The sequence below is a fragment of the Pterocles gutturalis genome, unplaced genomic scaffold, assembly GCF_000699245.1.
Source record: "Pterocles gutturalis isolate BGI_N339 unplaced genomic scaffold, ASM69924v1 scaffold13595, whole genome shotgun sequence".
NCBI lineage: Eukaryota > Metazoa > Chordata > Aves > Pterocliformes > Pteroclidae > Pterocles > Pterocles gutturalis.
The window spans coordinates 65,169-86,961 of record NW_010140994.1 but is presented as its reverse complement, the minus strand read 5'-3'; the positions used below and the strand labels follow the sequence as shown (position 1 = coordinate 86,961).

The 21,793-nt window shown below is 40.3% G+C and overlaps 1 protein-coding gene across 1 annotated transcript in view; it reads left to right on the top strand.

The window, feature by feature from the left end:
• Positions 1 to 21,793, top strand: part of LOC104469394 (integrin alpha-9-like) — a gene marked incomplete at its 3' end in the record, with an annotated part of 86,670 nt that overhangs the window by 4,422 nt on the left and 60,455 nt on the right. The window contains exons 2-5 of the mRNA XM_010083875.1: positions 212 to 262; positions 3,282 to 3,297; positions 6,547 to 6,702; positions 19,809 to 19,885. Coding sequence (XP_010082177.1) covers positions 212 to 262; positions 3,282 to 3,297; positions 6,547 to 6,702; positions 19,809 to 19,885 — 300 coding nt within the window. The remainder of the gene's footprint in view (positions 1 to 211; positions 263 to 3,281; positions 3,298 to 6,546; positions 6,703 to 19,808; positions 19,886 to 21,793) is intronic.

The window sequence follows — 21,793 nt, the reverse complement described above, 5'->3', positions numbered from 1 at the left end:
TCACAAATGCCCATCAGCTCCCAGACTTTCTAACTGTTTGTATTTCTGTACTGTCGGTATTACAGGTAGCCAGTCATATGTTATGGAAATTGGTTGTGTCTGACCTGGTATCTGGAAAAAGCTGGGCATCTGAGCACTGTTTTCTTCAGAGGGGAATGACATGATTTTAGATAGTTGAGGAATTTTCTTTATTTTTCATCTTAAAAAAAAGAAAAAGTGAAAGACTGGAAGTGAACTATAAAAGAGAGAAAGGGAATGCATTGTAAAAACATAACTGAAAATGTTAGGTCCAGTAAAGACACAGCTTTCAAAATGTATAGATAGAATGTGAAACTATGTTGTCATAATGCATTTTTAGTACTGAGCTGGAAAATCAGGGTCTGACCTTACTAGTACAGAATATCATATTTGGGTAATATGTAGTGACTTTTCTTGCAAGTTACCATGAAAGGATTATCAGTAATGTATTATTGCTTAGCTTTTGTAACCCTTGACATGGAATAGTTCCGCTATTGATGGCAATCTCTCCCACACTGACATCAGTAATACCTTTATCACTCCCCAGCTGATAGCAGGAAACCAGATGTGCAGGGATGGTGAGCACTTAGTTAAACTCAGCTGGGGTTTGGCTCGCGGCTCTTCCCTCGCTGTCTCAGGGTATCCTCTCAATTCATGTAGGCTCCTGGGCGCCTGGTGTTTATTTAGCACCAGATTCCTTCAGGATTTGCTTTTTTCTCTCCCATAACATCTTTCCCATTATCAGTGTTTGGGAAGAGAGGTTGCTGACCTGATGGAGACAGTTGTGTGCTGAGGGAACGCGTTTGGGAAGAGGACAAAGGAAGCACTCCCATTCTTTCAAACACTAACCCGAAATAACACTCAAGGGTGTGACACCCTGCAAATCCTTTGCTCTTTTTTTCCCTGCTCTAAACTTTGGGATTCTTCAGAAGACTTGTAATGTTTGAAGTCTTGCAACAAAGACTGGTTGCCTACTTGTTGAATTGTAGCTGTCACAAGATCTTTTAAGAAAACAGAAGCATGTATTATTGAAACATCAGGCCTCTGATTGCCATCATATGCTATTAATTTGACAAAAAAAATCACCAATAATGTTGTAAATGAGCTTTTACCAACCAAGTAAACTTCTAGTTCAGCTTCTTCTCTGAAAAAGAGTTTGCAGTTGGGTTTTTTTCCCACTTTGACTACAGTAACATCCACAAAAAAAAAAAAATATATATATATACACATTACAAAAACAGCTTGTGTGCAGAATGGAGACTAGATATTTTCTAGACAATTCTGGCATGGCCATGGTTTGTCTGCCTTTGCAGTGGGGAGATAGCAGTGCTAAAATTGTGCTAATTTGAAATAAATTATTAAAACTCCTAGAATATCTTTATCAAAGTGAACCCAGGACAGAGGAAGGCTCTTGTGAGCAAAGAGGTAGCTAGTCTTGCCACAGCTAATCCTGCACAGGATTAGTAGAAGGTTGAAAGTATTAACTTGCACTGGGAATTGACACCAAGGGATCTAACCTTGGACTCAATAAGCATTGCAAGGAACAGAGCTAGGAAGTTAAATTGCTTCTTACTCATTTTCAGGTACAAGAATGACATGTGCATGTTAATTCATCTGAAATCAATGGAAATCTGTCTTCCAGTTTAAAGCCAATTTATCTAATTGATATTTTCATTGAACTGCATGGCACTTAAGCCTTGTGTCCAAAATGACTCACAGTTTAGAGAGGAAGACTGAGATAATACGAGAAGGTAATTAAAGTCAAGCACTGTCATCCTATTGATTTGTAAGCCAAAATGTATGTTTATTAAGACCTACAGCTGATATTTCATGTGATAAATTGTGGAAGTAGTGGCCTTTGGCTCTGAAGGCTGGTGGACATTTGAGTCATTTTTTTATATCACTGAATAGGGAACTATTTATGTCTTGGCACTGAGTCGAGGACTTACGTGGTAGTGACCTGTGAGCTGGTTAAATTGTTATACTGGATTAGCATTAACACGATGGCTTTTACACATTTTGCAGCATTGCTATGTTATCTATTAAGTCAGGATTGTCAAATCTATTTTGTGTGTTTAAGGCTGTAAAAATTCCTATTGTCTATTATTAGTGCTTGTTTAAATCTTGAAACAAACATGTTTAGACTAAAAGTTTCAAGTCAAGTGTTTTAAAAGCCATGTTCTTGAATTCATTCTTAGTCACCAAACTAAACAGCTCGATTCTCAGAAGTACTGAAGAGCTGTGCGGAATTCAGTAAAAGCTCTGGAATCTACGCATGGGTTCACGTCCTCGGCATCAAGTCAGAGCGAGTAGAAAAAAGGCCTGACAGATCAGAGAACTTTCCCACAGAGAAAGAGGGGAGAAACCCCAGAAAAAAAATGAACATGGATGAAAGCACGTGGCAACTGTAGAAGTGACCCTGATGGTCATGTGTATTTCCTCACTTGATGCCATTGAAAATGACTTCATATTCATTGCTTTAAAGGACCACATTTTATCCTTTATTCATGCAGGACTCTTGCTGTAGGTTGTAGGGATTATTTACATCTTAATTTATTTCTCAGTCCATTGGCTGTAATTAAAAATGGAATTTGGCACTCTCCAAGAGCCCCTGCTGGAGACTTTCACCTTGTAGAAGAAAGAGGATTAGATGTGATGATTTATTGGGCTCATGTACAGTCCCCTGACTGTACCGTGGCACTGAGCCGAAAGAAAGCTGAAGTGATATCCATTCCTCTCTGGCAGCCACTCACACCATGAGCAGAGTAGATCCTATCCTTTGACTAAACCCATGTCTTGTTCCATCCAAACTTGCCCAAGTTCCTGATGAGTGTGGGCTCTTGGTAGCACAAAGTTAAGGTTGGAGAAGGCAGTGGCTGCCCGCCAAGGCAGTGTGCCTTTAGGATGTTGGAATCTGTGCCTGTGTTTGTGTTGTCACAATGTGCCTTAGGCTGTGGCTGTGAAAAGCGCGGGAAGTGATTTCTTACAGTCATTACACTGCATCTTCGAAAGGGAGTTGGAATCACAGCTACGACATTTGATCATTGCTCTGTGGTTTTCAGATTTTTAGGCCTTTTTGGTACTAAAGCCAGACAGAAATGCAGTCATAAATCTGGCAGTGGCTTTGCTTGCTTGGTTTCTTGTCCCCTGCTAAGCCAGAAAACAAAAAAGAAGAAATATGTGGCCATGCCCAGCTTTTACCACAGCATTTAAAAAAATGTGTATTTCTTTGAGGTGATTGTCCTGGGGGAGGAGATGACAAGCCTGCTCTTTGTTAGGGTGAGCTTTCAGGACCATGGTGTCTTTTGAAACATCTTTAAGTGCCTTATAGCTTTCTTAGATGCTCTTAAAAGTGCTCTTTTTGGATTCAGAGTTCTTTGTCTTTGCTGGATACTAGTGAGGGATCATCCTGTAATACCCTTCATAAAAACCCAGGTTGTTCATACCAAAACACTTTTTTCTTCAGTTCGGTGTGTTGTCATGCAACATGTCTCACAGGAAAAGGATAAAACATCCTGATGAAGGGATACAGCTGGCTAGGGCTGTTTCCATTGCAGGAAGGGATACTGGCAGAAGGGTAGTTTACTGGGACTGAAGTGTATTGATTTCTGCAAAAGCCTGATTGCAAAATTTTCTTATGTCCAGGATGTAGTCTGCTCTGAAGAGAGAGAAGGAAAAAACCTCACCACCCTAGAGAAGTTTCTTGTAAGAACCAGAAAACTACATAGGATAGCTGAGGAACTCGGCTTCATGTCCCCAATCTAATTCAGGCACAGTGAAAACTTGCAGCAGTTTGCTATTACTCACTGAACCCTTGTTACGCAGTTGCTTCTGTTGATAATGTGAACTCCTTGGATATTACACTTGTTTTGACGTCCTCCAGACGTTTTTCCCATTAAAGAAGCTGTGCTGTCCATGATTTGCCAGGGGTGCTTTTTCATTATGCAGAAGTGTCCTTAACTTTCAGTGGTTCCTCAGCATAGCAGTGTCATGGTGAAAAACGGTGAATATGTGTAAAAGCTGCTTGTGGAAATTATTCCCCTTGGCAAATCCACTTCATTAGGGCCATGTAACTGGTACAAAAAGCAACATATAACAGTTTCCTTGGCTTGAAGGATTTTTCAGTCTGTCTCAAACCTGGTTGTCATTGCATCCTTTTAGAAATCTTACTTCCTTTTAGAAATCATTAATACTTAAAAGTCATCTGTGGGCTGTGTCATCACTCTGTGGAAGTGGTACATTTGGGTATACTGAAAAAGAAAGAAGTTGGATGTATTTCCAACCTAAAATAGTACTTCTCCAGATTGCATTTGGGCAAATATTCAGTATTCTCATTTCATGCTCATACCCCAGACAGTCTGTGGTGTACCTGTGAAGCAGAACTATCTTGTCTCTGTCTTACTGAGCACAAATCCCACAGACCGTCGTTTTCATGTTTGTAGGATTGCGAGCAGAAGGGACTGAACATGTGGTAAAATTAATAACTGGGTAGCATTCATACTTTCATCCTTAATTAAAGACAAGTGGGTATGTGAAATATATTTCCCCAGGGCTGTGGTGAGGGAATATCCACACATGTAATTAATCTAGCTGCTGGAAGTCACAATTTCACCACTAAAATGAAGCAGAAGGAGACACCAGTGAACAATATGGGCACACTCCAACATTCATTGAAGTCAATGGGAAACTTGTCTTCTGACTTCAAAGGGCATTGGACTGAACCCTGCAAGATCATATTAAAGCACTGAGAAGTCTTTAAGCGCTTATTCTTGCCATGCTACAGTAATAGAGCTAGAAAAACTATAGGTGGATTTTAATTCAGCCCACTGCCTACACTTCTAATTGTTCCGTGTTTACACAGCTGGTTGCATACAGTTGGATTAGGTGGTGATTTGCCTGAAGATTTATTGTGTTTTGCTGTTGCTTCATGGTATGCTTTTTTATAGTCTTGTTTCTATGTACATGGAGTCTCCTTGTGTGCTGATACAATCCTGACTTAAGTTACTACGCGTGATTTTCTGTGAGAGCAAAGCTAGTCGCTTCTGTGAGTTGTAGAGTTGTTACTGAGCAGCCTTGGTACGGTGCAACTCCTACCCTGAGGGTGGGACTGTAGAAGGGGCTGAAGATGTCAGTGTCTCTTCCCCCAAGGGTACTAGCAGCACCCCATAGGGTGCATGGTCCGTTTTATGGAATGGGGAAGGGATCACAGAGCTGCCCACTGCCATCACCGCTGCCATTGTCCCTGCTGTCATCGTCATCCAACTTGGTGTCTGGTGTGATTCGCTTGGCTAACCGGTGATTTGGGAATGCGGTTAGCCGCTAATCTTTGTCTGATTTCAGGAGTGGTCTGTGTCCAGTCGACATATTAGAGAGAGCAAATAGTTGTCTTGAAACAGATCAAAGAAGGTGATCAGAAAGCCAGTTGGTGCACAGGTTTCCCATATCTGGAAGATGCAATTTAAATTGCATTGCATCTCAATTACTTGTTGTGGTTGGCAGGCTGGGTTCAAAGAAGCCCTCTAACTGATGCAAGGCAAAGTTGAGCATTGGCCCATTTGGGGATTTGTTGTGCTTGCTTAGGGTATTTATTATCTCCTCTGTTTTGTCTGCACTGAATTAATGCTAAGTGTTTTAAATAGCTGAACTTTAAGAGGAATGTTTGCCCATGAAAAGGTAGAGTGTTTGCCGCATCTGTTTTCTGGTAAATTGGATTTTGGAAGTCAGGACTAAACAAAGCACAGTGAGCATTTTGTCCTCACACAGCGAACTTATTGTGACAAACTGTTTGAGTTTGTGGCTGGGGCTCCAACAACAAGAAAAGGCAATCAATAGTAAGGGTTCATCCCATCAGCGAATAACGTGGCACCATTTAATACATCTGGTGTGAAGCCTAGAATATGGCAAATACAGAAACTGAAACTTTCTTACTTTTTATCCTGAAAGGGATATGATCTATGAGTTTTGCTTTCAGAACCATGCTGGAAGATGGCTCTGCATATCTGTAGCCTTATTTTATAGCCAAATTGGTATCTTTAGCCAGTAATTCATTTCATTGATATTGCAAAATAATAAAGCAAGACGGAGTTTTCTTTTCCTTTAGTAGGTGGAGCACACTGGAGGTGACCTCAATCAGTTTAGAATTTAAAAACCCCAGAGATGAAGGAGATTTATTCTTTGCCTCCACATTTTGTAGCACTAATGGAAACACATCCTATTATTTTTTTTTTAATATTTTAAGAAAATGTTTTGGTTTTGCTGAAAAACAGTTGGTTTATAGGTGTGGCAAATATGCCACTGCTTCTTTGTACCAAGAGTAGGTCCCAAAAGAATTTTTTTTTTTTTTCATCTTATGACTTGTTTTGGTATAATGTGCTTGTTCCTGTTTGGCACAGAGAAGAACAAAGCGAGTGGAGAAGCCTGCTTCCTGTCTTCTGTGTTGAATACAGAAATTAATTAGTTGTATAATTGTTGTATATAAAAACCTACTTGTCTATGTGCATAGGTAAAAATCTCTGTTTTCTTTTGCAGAAGAGAGTCAAAGACGTCATATCTCCGATTGTATTTGAAGCTGCATACAGCCTTGGGGAACATGTGATGGAAAGAGGAAAAGAGGACAAGGAACTACCTCCTCTCAAACCCATTCTCCGCTGGAAGAAAGGACAAAAGATAGCGCAAAGGAATCAGGTCAGGTTTGGACTATGTTATTTCCCTAGAAGGCTTGGGGCTGAACTGACAGCAGAAGTGGATGTAAAAGGGGATTGCCAAGCTCTGGGTTGTTTGCACATGGTAGCCTTTTTGTATGATCCCTACTGTTGTTGACATCAGTGCTTCTCCGTGACGTACTTGTGCTGACAAGGTTGGGCAGTGCAAAGTGAGGTTACTTATTTGTTAATGGGTAGTTGTGCTGGGAAGAAGGAGAGTGAATAAGGGAAAGGATGAGAAAGGTTCTGCTCCTTTGGGTTCTTCCCTTTCTGTAGGAGGTTCTTGTGAAAGGCTTGGCCCTGGCCTTCTTCCCAGGTTGAGTCTTCATTAGTGCCAGAGGGGACAGGGCTGGCACCAGGAGAGGACACGGGAACTTGCCCCTCTGTGTGAGGGGAGAATGCTGGGTGGAAAAAAGAAAATTTGCCTGGCCCAACTGCCCTCTTTTCTTGAGGGCTCCTCACGTCCTGTCATGCTGCAAGGGAAACCTGCTGTTATTGCAGGACATGCTGTGCTAAAATAGGATGGTTTTGTTTCAGAGAAAGTAAAGTGTAGTGCAGCCATGTACATACCAGAACCCTTTTGTCTCCCCTGAAGTGCAGAAAACCCCTTTGTCTTTAATTTTGGTGAGTGCAAGAGAATTCCCTTAATTTTGAAACACTTCTCATTTAGAGAGTAGAGATTTCTTTTTTTTCTCTCATTTCTCCCAAATTATTCCCTAAGGAAGTGAAATGTATGTGATTATGCCACCTCTTGTTTGTCCATCTTGAAATCACCAGCATCTTTGGAAAATGCTGTCCAATTTTGGCAGGTTTTGACAGTCCTTATGAAGGTCTTAAACACCTTGAGGGCTCATGAAGCAAGCAGTCATGCTGAGAAGAGAGACCTCATTAGTGACCTTTCGAAAGGCTCCAGTTTGAGCACAGTCCTTGTAGGTGCAGGACAGTCTGCCAAGGAAGGAGCCTGCAGGACAGTTCAACCTCCCACCGTGCCGGCACTGGAGCATCCAACCGTGAAGCTCAAGGCTCCACAGGGAAATCAGACTGCTCTTGTGGCTTGCAAAACATCTTGTTTGTCAGAATTGCAGGATAACTGAGGCTAGAAGGGACCTTTGTAGATCCAGTTCCTTGCTCATAGCAGAGCCAACTTAAAAGTTAGATCGAGTTGCTCAGGGTGGCATCCAGTCAAGTTTATTTTCCAAGGCATGCATACAGAGTTACCAGCTGGCATTGCTTGTGACTAGGAAACTTTTTTTTTTTCCCCAAAAAGCTGTGAAAAGTCTGTCTGGAGTCTGAGGCTTTTAGCAGTGGATTGTTAGATCTGTTTTTTAACCCTGGGAAGTTAATCTCTATTAAGTGATGCTTGCATCATCATCTGTAACATTTTCTGATGCTGCTACTAAGGCTCTGTTATTGTGTTGAAATTGCACATCCCTGAATACTACGCAAAAAAAAAAAACAAAACCAAAATGCTTAAAGAGATTTGCTTTGTCATATACCCAAGTGTTTGAAACTGTATTTGGCTACAGTCATTGTACTTAGAGACATGAGTATTTGTTCAAGTATGCTTTATTTTTATAACTGTATGAATGAAAGATGCATCTAATAATTATTTATTTTTTATGAAGAAAGATTGTGTGGCTGTTACGTATCTGAATTGCAATGACATGATGGGAATTTGTGGAGAACTTTGGAACTTGAGCAGTGTGCTGAAAACCTGTTACATGAACAAAACTGCTTGGATACTTTACCACTGGGTTTAAACACAAAAGGTCACATCTTGCCCTGCAGGCATAGTCTTAGATTAATATTAAAATACCTAAGTGCTGAGATTATAGCAAAGAAACAAAAATATGTTGGGCATTTCCCTGACTTGTTTTCTTGTGTAATTTGGATGAGAGGGAGCCTGTTTAACAATCCCTTTCCATTTGCTTTCCAGATGTTGTTCACTTAGCTTAGTAAGAAAAAAAAAAATTGACATGGGGTGTGCCTGCAAGTATGCTTTCGACTAAGGAAGTGGGCAGAGCTTCAGAGTTAGTGTGGCAATCATGGTGGCAAAGCCCTGATGGAGTAGCCTGGAGGCATGGTGGCATGGTCCTCAAGACTGATTCAATGGGAAAAACAGGGTCTAGCATTCTCTTTCAGGATTCTTGTCATCTCAAAAGTAGAAATTGTTTTAGAAGGCCAAGAGGAATAGTAGGAACCAAAGTTTGTATCATAAAGGATTTACGTTTTCAAAGAATCTGACAATTATGGAGGGACCTTACGTTTTGGAAGTCTAGTTCAAGAGAGTGTGACCAAGTGGACAATCTGCTCAGCCTGGTGGCCCTGGAACAGGTTGCCCGGAGGGGTGGTGGATACCCCATCCCTGGAAGCATTCAAGGTCAGGTTGGACAGGGCTCTGAGCAACCTGATCTAGTTGAAGGTGTCCCTGCTCATTGCAGGGGGTTTGGACTAGACAACCTTTAGAGGTCCCCTCCAACTCAAACTATTCTATGATTCTATGGTTTAGTGAACTCTGTTTTCAGAAGATACAGTGTGGGTGAGGGCAGGTGGACAAGCTTAGTGTTAGTGCTAGTACCGAAGTCTTCAAATATAGCTAGTTGGGTGTGGATCCAGTAGGAAGTGCCATTTTGAAATCTGAAATGTTGCATCTGTTCCCTTGAGGCACCATTAAGGTAGTGTTACAGGTTGACACTGCTGGAAAGCACAGGTGGTTGTTTTTTGTGAATGAATGCAGGAGAAGAAACTGGAAGTAGTAACTAGCTGAAGAAATGGGAGTGAGCTGTGACTGGGTAGGAAAAGGGGAAACTTCAGTCTCTCAAGATCCTACGGCAGGTCTGCTAGACCTACTTGAAAAGCTACACATCTTGTGAACATGTGGGCTTTATAGTCACCTAGGTATGATTTTATTTAAACTAAAGTAATGTAAAGTGAAGTGATCACTTTCACTGGGATTTCAGTTTCTTTTTCAAGAACCAGATGGTCCCTGCACGCATACATGGCTTCCCAAGAGTGTACAGCCCTATGGCTTACAAACAAGGAGGTAGGAAAGTCATCAAGTGGTTTCTTGACATGATAGTTAAAGATTAGTTTGAAAATACGAAGTTCTTCATGATACTTTGCTCCAATGCATTAAGGATTCAGGTTGGAAATAGTGTTCATGGACACCCACCAGCGGGAAGGTGTATCCGTCCCTAGTTACATAATCACAGAAAATTATTTTGCTGGATATCCATCCTTTAAATCAGTATTACATTGCACTTGAGAGAACAGTCTGGTCTTGTATTAATGGCTTAGACCAAAGCAGAACTTAAATAATAAAGGAGTGAGTAGATGTGGGGTTCTGTTCAAAATGCATTTATTTATTGATCAACTTTATTTTAAAAGTATGCAAGTTTTACTGTAAGGCAGTGCAAAATGCTTGTTTAAAAAAAAAAAAAACCAAAAAACAACAAACAAAAAAACCCCAAACACCCAAAACATAAAACCACCCACAAAACCAAACCTTGACTGTTTAGTGAAGGGGCCTGCTTTTATTCCTAAATGAACTGCACTTGAAACAATCAAAATATGATAAATACTTTGAACATCTGATTGATTTAAATAAAAGGATCCTAACTGAAAATTCCTAATGAAAAACATGTAATTGTGGGACTTCATGTATTGGCCATTTTTGTAAGCAAAGAGGTTCTGATACTTCAAAATGAAATAATAATGTAATTGGACTGGCCTGAGGGACTGTTTGGCCCAGGATACGGTAACAGTTGATTTCTCATGGATTTAATTATTTTCTTGGTTCTTGTACATGCTTACCAGAAACTGTGGTTGCTATAGCTTGGTTTCATTATTTGTAGTAGCAAAAGCAAATACTTAAGGCTTATGTGTACATGGCTGTTGATATGTGCCTCAGCAACTTGTACAATTATCGGGTGGGGAGACTGGTTGTGTGGAGAAGATTACAGCTTTCCAAGTTGTCAGTGGCTACCCAGCTTAGTTTTGCTCAAACAGAAAACCTCTGATGGGTTGAGATTGGGTTGGGGAAATAAAAGTTTCTGCTTTTTGAGTGTGTATTATGAACTTTTAAAACTTCCCACCCTGAGGATGACTTTCCATTAGCTTCTTTGTTGCCTCCTAAATCCAGTTGCTACCTCCATCCACTGGAAAAAACTAATAAGTCGTCTTACTTCAGGGAAATTAATGTGTATTTAGAAACTTGGTTTGGCTTAGTTCATCCTAAGTGGTTTGTGCTATAACGTTTATTTTTGTATACCCACTGTATAAATACATGTCAACCAAGAAGGAGAGAGATCTCCTGCCAAATGCAGTGGGGATTTGTTCCTAGTAGTATCCAATAATGTAACTTAGAGTTCAAAATGTGGTATGCTAGAATTCTGCCTGTTCTAAATACTGTCATAAAATCACCTGCTGTTATGTGGATGGCGACACCATTTTGTTTTAGGAAAATATTCTCAGTAGATTTAATTGCGTCAGTGTCTTCAGGACTTTAGGCATGGTCTGCCATAAAACTGCTTGGAAGTAAGTTATAGGAAGAGACAGAAAATGTTTAGGACGTTCTGTTCCGAGCTGTGCCACTGTTTCATAGCAAGAGCTTGAGTACAGTGCTGCACCTCCAGGTGACTGAGGCTGCACGTTTCTGGGGTAAACTTCACTTTTTTTAAAGCAGAGGACTGTGTTTTGGAAATACTTGTGTTTGAAAAGCTGGTTATGTATTTGCATATAAATTAGCTTCATTGGCACATATGAGAAAGTACAGGAAGAATTTTATGGAGCTGAATTATGAACACCTTTAGTGATTTTTGGTTTCCTGCACAAATAATGCCATTCTCTATTTTAAAACACGCACGCACACACCCCGGTCTCATACTGAGGACAAAGCAATGACAGATCTGGACAGGCTGAAATGTAGAGTCCATACACAGCATGGTCCAGGTTTGTTGGTGGTATCTTCTCCAGAGCAGAGATCCCTCTGTGCCTGCTTGAGTCAGGTCACGTCTCTGCCAGCAAACTGAGCTGTTCCTGGAGCACTTCTAGGCATTTGAGTGACATCTTTATCCTGGTAAGCTGCTGGAACAGCTCTTGGCACGGTTTCAGCCTGTGCCAACTACTGCAAACCATTCTCAGGCATGGGTTAGGAGTTAGGATGCTCCTTGGAGGCCAGGGCAGTTTTAGTGTACTGGTACAGCTGAAGCCTTGGTACCTTAGTATACCTGTCAGTAACTGAATAGGTGGAAACTTTCAAGATTAATTGTCCTATACCGAGGCACACCTAAAATCTTCGGGAGACTGCAGGAGTCACCCTAATTGTCATGTTACATATGAAACATCTTGCCACTAAACGCTTTCCTTCTTGCTCAGGGCAAGCTCCAAATTGTCTTCTGCATTTATTCTTGTAGAGATCCATCATGTGCCCCTCTTCCTGCTTAATTGCCATTGTTTTCCCTTCGATTGGGAGTGGGACTGCTGCAAGTGATGATTTCCACTCCCTCTACTATCCCTTCAGTGGTGTCTGTCTTTTGCTCTAGACAAATTTGGTCCCTGAACTGGCAGGGACAGGGTGCTGTTCATGCCAGGAAATCTGGAACGGACCCACCCTGACTGTGTACTGGATTAGGCTGAGTATTACATTTACTTTTTGTGTGTGTGTGTTGTGGAATTACAATAAAGAGGAAAGATTTACAAGTCTGGAAGAGATTCAGAACTGAACAACTGAATAAGAACAGCAGGTGTCCAGATGTATTGTACCTCTGAAATGTTTATAATTAGCAAACTCTCTGAAGTAAGAATGAGTGGAAATCAGTGCCTCTGGTGGTATGCATGTTTCTATATGCTCGTTCATAAACAATGACAGGCTTGGCCAGTCACTGTCCAGCTTCTTCATATTCCTGCTTAACAGTATGCTAATCATATTATCATATGCTAATATAGATGTGAACACACACAGAGATATATAGAGCTTCATGTCTTGACATATGTGCTAGAAAAGGGTCAGACTACAAGGTGATCCTGTCTTAGGTGGTAGGACATTAATTGCCTGATTTAGTTTACAGGTTTTTCAAATAGTTAGAGAAAGAAATTATCATGTAAACGTTTGCAAGCTGAACCCTAACTTCAAATCCTACTGGGTAGTTTCTGCAGTTCAGCGTAACAGCATGCATTTCATTTCCAAACTACTCTGTGGATGGAGAATTGTAATTGTAAGAAAGGTGGAGTTCCTGCTTACATGTGGAGCTATGAAATAAGCCACAGAGATGTGACAGCCTTTGGGAAGCCAGGCTCCATTAGCTCTGTTAATAGCTTTTCAGAAGTTTTTTGAAGGATCAGTAGAGCTTAATTGGAATACCTCACATCATGAAAGCAGATAGTATTAGTTCATTCAGTTCAGAGTACTTCAGTGCCACAAAACCCTTGTCAGTTCAGAGCAGCTGAATACATACACACAATATATTCATAAATACAAACCCACTGAAGTGCAGGTGGATTACACGAGAGGACTTTCACATATCCTTGGGGGTCTATGTGAGCTAAAGGTAGATGTAAATTGCTCCTCTGATGATTTGAAGGCTTTTTTTGTGTTTACAGGTGACAAAACAGCTGCCACATCTGTTTTTATTTGTCATTGTTATTATGCTTTTATATGTTTAATTACACAATTGTGTGATGAGTAACAAAGGCTTTGACTCTTGTATACTTTAGTATTTAATTATGAAAGCATCCTGGTGAAAAAGACTCATTTTACACGGTTCCACTTTTAGTAGTAGAAATAAGGAGGTTTAGAGTAGAAAATGTTCTCAAATATAATTAAAGAACCCTCCTGAGATGATATAATTGAATTATTCTGTAGTCATCCAAAAGAAATGGAAGACCAGTTAAGACAAGACAGGAGAATATATTGAGAAATGTGTTATAGAAATCCATCCTATAATGGTATTGGGAGATGGGACAATTAACCCGATAGGTCTTTCACATCTATTGTTCTATGAATTTATAAGGTCTGAAGTCTTGTAAAATGAGAACACTTTTTGGCTGATTTGAACTGTTAATGATTCAAAAAAGAAAAAATTGTCTCAGCCTGAAAAATGAGTGAGTCAGACTAGAAATCTAATAAAGCTCCGAAAGGCTGGGAGTGTATTTCTATTGCCACCAATTGTAATTCTTCACCCCAGGAGAATATGAGGACAAAAGACTGTATTGTTAAATCCACTCACTGCTGTGAGGAGTAACTAATACATATGCTTATTAATTTGTGCCTGCCTTCAATAGCTAACAGGTTTCATGCCTCATCTTTTCTAAACAGTTGATTTCATCTGAGCGTTCCTGGTCCCCTTGGATCTGAGTATCCTTTCTACTTTTTAGTTTGGTGCTCCAACCCAGTTTTTAACACCTGTTGAAAGCAGGATACAGCTGAAATAGGAGATAAATTATTGCATTTGTCCATAGATGGCTTGACAAGCAGCAATGTGCTAGTCATGAGCCTTGGCCCAAAGTCTTCCACTCAATCCCTCCCCTATAGCCTTACTCAGCTGGAGAAGTGTGAATTACATGGTTGTACCCTTACTAGTGTAGTAAAATAATTGTTACTGGCCAGTTTCTGTTTTCTTTTACTAATACACTACAAATGAGCATCGATTTTCTTTGCATGAAGACATGCTCTGATGAAGTCTACATGGAGCTGAGGGAGCTTGCTAGCTAACCTTGGTCCCCTGCACCATACCGTACTGGCACGGCTCTTTGGTTTCGTGGTAGGATTCTATTGAACGCTTATCGCTCCCCTGGTATTCCTGCCTTGGTTGTGTGTTCGCTCTGCCACTCACTAGGGGTATTGTGGAAATCATGCTTTCTCATTTTAGCCAGCACATCTGATGAAATCGTGGAAAGTTTTTTGACAATATTAATTACTTTCTAGTGGGAATTAAAATCAGCTGTTTTGCACTTGGCTCAGCAGGTTATATGAATGGACTATTTCCATGAGTAGTATAGTGAAGCATAGGTTGTCTGGGGAGTCAGTGTCTATTTCTTTTTCTGTGGTCAATAGATCTGTACGTAATAACTTTATTTTGCAGGCAACTTGAAAATTTAATGGCAAAATAAATAAAGGTCTAAAATCAGGCTCCTGTGTCTGTATTTAGGAACATTATTATCTACGTGATTGATTTGTAAAGCTATAGAACGGGAAATAGTTCCTAGAAAAAGCAGTGAGATTTGCTTACAGCTCAGTACTTTTGAAAATTGTATCACATATCCTGGCCCTAAATAAGGACCCAGGAACCCAACTTCACCGGATAACATGGTAATAGCCATATAGCATCAAGGTCTAAAAAGGAAAGAATTGTTAGACTAACAAGCTTCCTTATCCTGCAGCCTTTAAATAGAATTGCTTTTGTGTTACTAGCATGATCTAATTGCTAAGTCATCCCTGCACATACCATAGGGTATGGTGACAATGTGTGTAGAGATTGGAATAACTGTGCTCTTAACCCAGATTATTTTGTATAACGCAAGTTATCCTGCTGGAGTACATGGCAGAGTTTGTGAAGTTAAAGGAATGGATCCTCAGTTACCAAAGGCCAGCTCTGCCAACTTTTAAGAGGTGCTGTCTGAACCTTTTGTAGACTGATGTCTAAGGAAGTCATTAAAAGCCTGATCCAGACTGAATCACTATTCTCTTATCCAGACCATAATGACATGTTTTCAAGGGTTCTTTTGAGAATCCCATTTTTCTTCCCCTTCTCTTCAAGCATTGTCCTTCAGCTGTCACTTTCCCTTTTCTCTGAAAGGATGGGCACAACTCTTACTGGAACACAGTACTGGCAACCTCTCAAAGTCTTGATTGCACAGTTTGGTTACAACCTGAAATTTCCATGTGCTTCCCTGAATTTTGGGAGGTTGAATGTCTTTAAATACTTGTTTTTCTTTGTTTATTAGATGATTTCCAGTATTTTCTGTGGGAAGGAGTGCCATAAACAGAGTTTTTTCAGTTGTCTGTTTTCTCTTCTCTTCCCTACTCCCACAAACATAGATGTGTTTAATTTTAGATGGCCGTTGAAAGCAAGTGAAGCAATTAAGCAAGCCAGATTTGAAATCCCAGACCGCCTTCCTCTGAGCAGATAGCTCTGACCATTAGGCTGGAGCCAGGCTCCTTCGTGTTTGTTTGAGTGGTCAGTCCTGAACAGTCTGCAGGAAGAAAAAGGAGAATATCTTCACACCCAGTACCCAGCAGCTTTGTGCTTAGGATGCAGGAATTAGGAATTAATCCTCCTCCTACTTCCTGAGGCAGAGGACTGTGTATTCACCCCTGGCTTTTAACCACAAAAGGTGGAATTTAATCCACCACCTCTCTTTGAGAGGCAGAGTAAACGTAAAGGTACTTGCTTTGAGGCCCTGATTTGAGTGCCCATCTAGACATATCCCCTTCCTTGTCAGCTGATTCTAGGTCTGTCTTAATGTACATTTAATTGTGTACGGATGTGTACATTCACTCTTTATAATGACTATATATTGATGCAGGCTTTTTGACTTGCCCTCTGGAGGACATGAGCATCATTAGTCTCTGCTAATCTTTCAGGATGCATCTGCCACATCCCTTGACCTCCCAAGAATCATCATCTTTTCTACCCAGAAAGGTTGCAGAGCAGAATTTGAGAAAATTGTGTTTGTCCAGGAAGTTTGATGACCTGGTGGGAACCACTGTGGAGCAATTCCCCATAACTGCTGGGTTCTGTGCAGCAGAGGAGAGCGCAGAGAGGAATCGTGGACCCTAGAAACACTGGATTTGCTCTGTGTTTGCTGTAGATCTGGTGATTGCAGGAAGTCTGACACTGTGCATGCCCTTTGCTTTAGCTTTGTGTCTGTACAGTAAAGATGTGTCCTAGAAACACTGAGGTTATCGCGTCCCTGCTACTGAGCACACAAACACCTATTTCTCTCCTGGAAATGCCAGACGGAAGTGTGATGGCCTTGAGATAAGAGATGCAGCTGTGTTTCTTATTCAGGACAATTTTTGCCTCTTCCCTGCCGCCTTCTCCCCCTGAAATTTTTCTTGTATATATTTCTCATGTAAAGAAGCTTCCTGACTACCTCTGATATACATATTCAAAGCTGTGAGGTACTTGGTACAGTGTAGGTGGAATGCAGTGAGAATCAGTTGGACTTCAGTAAAACCACTGTTCAGAATTGTTCCTCTTCACTTTGGGTAACAGTAACAGTAGCTGCAAAAACTATGAAGTGTTTCTACAGTGCAATGAACTAGTTTTGTCCTGCTTCCCTTTTTCCAGTTCTGGATAATACATACAGCCCTCTGGTTACCTTGTTCAACACTTTTAATATGTGAAGAGCTCTCTAAATCCCTAAAACTGGTGTTATAAAGCTGAACCCACTTGAAAGATTGCTTAGAGTTAAAATTAGTGATAATATTGCAGCAGGGCCTGTGCGTATCCCAGGAACGGGCTCTTGCTCTAACAACATGCAGTGTTGAGTTAAGTACAGATCCTGGCCCAAAGAAATCCCAGCCCAAGTAGACCAAGTAAGGGCACAGTAACAGAATATATAAGCAGTGTTCGCAAATGTTATGATGACTTGCAGTGTGTTTACTCCTTAACTCTTTAGGAGGGATTTGAAGGGGCAGGAATTAGTCGAGTGAAAAGAAGCGACAGGCTGGGGAAGGGGAGGCTCAAGATAGCAGAGCAGAAAACGGAGAAGGTATGTTGACTGTGAGAAACTACAGGGCTGAGGCTCTAGCAGGCATGCAAAGGAGAGGTGGAATAGAGTCATGGCAACTTCTATCCAGACCAGGGAAACAGTGGAAAATAGCAAAATGATCTGTAGATATCATCAGCCTGTGATGGAAGTGGGCTGCTTCAATGGGTCTTAGCCGCTGTCGGGACTGGAAATCCTTTCTTCCCCCAAACCTGCATGAGTTTTGAGATCCTCCACAGCAGCAAAGAGTTCATTCCTACACGTTTGTGGATCTAGGGACTCATCATCCGTATTTCTTTCTCCCATCCTGATGCTGTGTAGGAACTTGAATTTCCATGACGTAACAAAATACTCCTAATGTATTTCAAAGTAGCTTGCTGTTTAGTGCATGATATGTTGGAAGAGATGCCCAGTAGTTTTAGAAAATTAGGTATTTCTTCATTCTTTCTGAAGAACTGAAACTAGATTTAGTAACAAAATTCCAGAATTATTAGGTAGTTACTTAAATGTATTTACGGTATTCTGTTCTTTGAAACGTGGAGGTCCTATCTTTGCTCTGTTTGCTTTGCCAAGATTTCTGCAATGCAAATAGGGAAACTGTCAGGCAAGAATATTTTTAGTTTATTTTTCTTTCTCCTCTGAAGGTCAAACAGTCTTTCCTATATATACAAACGGCCTTTCCTATATATAGCTACTATGGTAGTTGAGGATTAATGCTGATGACTTTTGAGACTATGCCTCTGAAACGTGCCATGGTTTGAAAGCGATACCGTGTGCCAGTTCCTGTCTCAGGGCTATTCTTGTCCTTTGGTGTTGCAGTCTTTATTAAGGAGGAAGAGTAAGTTTAAATGTGTTTAAATGGTGTTTAAATCCTCAACAATTTCCACTTCTGGGGTTCTTAGAAAGCAAAAGGTGGGAAAGGAAAATGAAAGGGCAAAGTAAATAGCCCCAAATAAACTGGCCACCTCTCATTTTTTTTCTTTTTGCAACTCTGTACAACTTACAGTATAGTTTAATATCTGCTAGTTCAACACCAATTAACTTCATAAAGGTCCACTCCTTTTTGGAGAGCTCTGACAATACAGAAAAAGGAGAACAAGCTGCCTCCTTAGTCAAGAGTCTTCCTGGAGAGATAAGGACCTGCTGGGCTTAAGATTCAAACCTCTTCTCCAGTACTCTGATGCACTTGGGCAGAACTCTTCAAAAATGTATTAACTCTTCCTGCCCCTGCCCCACCCCACTCCCTGAGTCTCTCCAACCCTATCTGACCGTTATCTGTGTCCTGCACAGTTTTTGCTCTATCTTTGCATTTAAATTGAAATATATTTACTTTGGTGACAAAAGTCGTGGAGCCAAGCCTGTAATATTAATATTATAGGAAGAGAGCAGTGGAGTATCAGGTTTCCTAGCTGAACAGTGTTGGCAACTCTCACTTTGAGCATTTGTCCTTTGAATATTTGGAAAGCAGAAGAGCATTACAACTCTGAAAGAATGAATCCTCCAGCGTTAAAAGTCTAGTTATGTATTCAGAAAGGTATTGATCTTTGTTCTCAATGGCTGGGGAAAGTAACTAGGATCTTAACAGCAATTGCGTTTCTTGAAGGCCAGGAACGTGTTCCTGTCTTCTTTCACTCACTGGTGGCTGCCTCATTTAGCCATGAAAAACTGCCACATATTCCCCTTCTTTTTTTCTGCTTAAATAGCATGCCTGTGTCTAGTGGTACGTGGTCCTTTCACAGTTGCTAGTTTTGTCAATCTGTTACATTTCCTAAATTATTGTCTACCAGGGTTAACAAGATTGACAGTGATTCCATTATTAGAGGGTATCACTGGTATGTAACAGTCTTTGTAATTTTGTGTTGCTTGCAGGACAGCAGAAATATTCCCTGCCATACATAAAATCTTAAAAAAAAAAAAACCACCAAACCAAACGAGTAATTCCTTATCTTTAATATAGGCTACTGAATATGTTTTCTGCATGATTTCCTTATGTGCTGTTCTTAGAATGGAAAATGGTTTCAGGAATATTTCTTTTCGTGTTTCATTTTCATGTGCATGTGTTGGGAAAAGAAATGAGTGCCAGAAATATTGTGTGACAGATATTTTTGGTTAGATCAGAAGTGAGCATGGACTGATGAAAACCTCTGAGAGGATCTGTTTTTGGTGAAATTTCTTGTTCAATTCGAAGAGAATAAGAACAGTTCTATTAAAGATGAGATTTGCCTGCCCTTGAGTTTCCTTAGCACTCACACCATATATTCACATATATCAGAGATTTTGATGGTTTTTTTAAATTTCATTCAAGCCTGTTACTACTTTGAATTTTGATCTTGGTCTCTTCATCCTATAAGAGTTCTTTTTCTCTGTTTTTCACAGACTGTTTTTGAGAGGAACTGTCAATCTGACGACTGTGCTGCTGATTTGAAGCTTCAGGGTAAATTATTGCTGTCTAGGTGAGTAGGTGAATTTTTTTTTTCTTTTTTTTCCTTACACACTAGTACACCATTAATTTTTTGTAAGATGACATTGAAAAATCAAAACAAAAACAGACATTTTATATCCAGACTAGAAGGATGACAACAATGCTGCACCACAGAGGTGCAGAAAGTTCTTGAGATGTACACAGGCTCTGTGCATGTGCAGGGCAAGACACCTTCAACTTCCCAATCACAATAGACAAAACTGGAGAGAAAAAATAGCATAACAGAGAGGGGCAGGAGAAATAAAGCTGCATGCCCAAATCTTGTTCCAATGTGGACCATGTCAGTGTTCCAAGACAATAAAATACTGTTTATGACATGGTAGGACTAAAAATGCATGCAGAAAAGCAGTTTTGTTCAGAAAAAATGTCATTCCATATGACATTAAAAAAACCCCTCAGAATGTGGCATATGAACTTCTGCACATTATCTTTTTCTGTTTCTGAACTTGTGTAGTTTTGCTAACTCTTCTGAAATATTGCTCCCCTTTGTCAGATTATTTTTTGTTAGTAAGTTGGGGAGGGGCTTCTGGTTACACATTCTTCTGGGATAATAAACCTCATCAAACAGACCAGAGGTGAAGTTTATGTTCCGTCCCTTGTGACTAGTGATCCTAGGAAAATGCCTATTGTTTTGCCAGGATGTAGTTAGTCAATTTTGGTATAAATCAGGCTAAAGGTGAACTTTACACATCACTTCTGTTTCCTTTTTTTCAACATTTTTAGCACATTTTTAGAGATGGAAGTGCTGATGTGAGTTATTTGTGTGCCAGGGGTTTTGCTGTTTGATGGAGATGCTTTCTGTGAAATGCTTTGCTTTCAGGTCAGGAAAGAGAGGGGAAAAGACTCCCCTGCTTCAGGGGGAGGAAAAAAAAAAGGAAGAAGTAATAATCAGGAGATATACACACATTTTATATAAGTCTACAGCATGCTGTAACTGTACGTGGAGATGAAACTGAACCAGAGTCAAGTCTGAGAAGTAATGGACTTCTCCAGACGCGACTGAAGTCCACAGGAATGTTTTGGAGGATTGGCTGGGAGCGAGGTTGGGTCTCCAGTTACAGAGTCCGAGCTTTGGCTGCAATTAATCTGGATTTTTGACCTTTCACTTGATCTTCATGGTGAGCAAAATCTGTTGAGAGCTGGAGACGTGTCTGTGCAGACTAGGAAAAGAGACTAGGGATTTTGTCCTGTAATTGAGGAATAACCAGTGCAAAGCAAGGGACAAGTAAGTGTACAGTAATCACGGCAGTATACTCATGGTTGGAGCATTAGACTATTCATTTTTATGGCTGCTATTTATGTTATCGTGGCAATTAAAGAGCCACAAGTGTCAAGAAAGCTTAGGGTATGCAAATACAGTTTCTGCATTTGTCTAGCAAAAATGTTGGACAAATACTCTCAAATGTTCTTTATCCAGTGACACTCTGAAGTCCTGCTTGAAATAAAAAGTATGTTGTCAAATCCATCAAGTCCACACAGAATGGGTTTTCCTTAGCTAAAGGGCTGTGTAAGCTTGGGTTGTTAAGAAGCATAACACAATGGGTATCTCTAAAGAAAACAGATTTTTACAATTATTATTATTATTATTTTCATTCTGTGTAAAACTACAAAAACAAGCTATGGATTCTGATTTTAGTGCTTGTTTTGAAGAATATGGTCATTTTTCCAACCCCATGTATTTAGTGCTAAGGAATCGTTTCAGCATTTTTCCTGCACTATTCCTGTTTATGCTAAGTCTGTATACAAAGCATTTTTTTTGTAGAATGACCACAAAAAGTGACTCATTCATTACTGTCGGCACTAAACATTTGACATCATTGTTAGCAGGGTTATGGCAATGCCTTTGTCTAAATGATCACATCTGACTAAATTTGGTGGA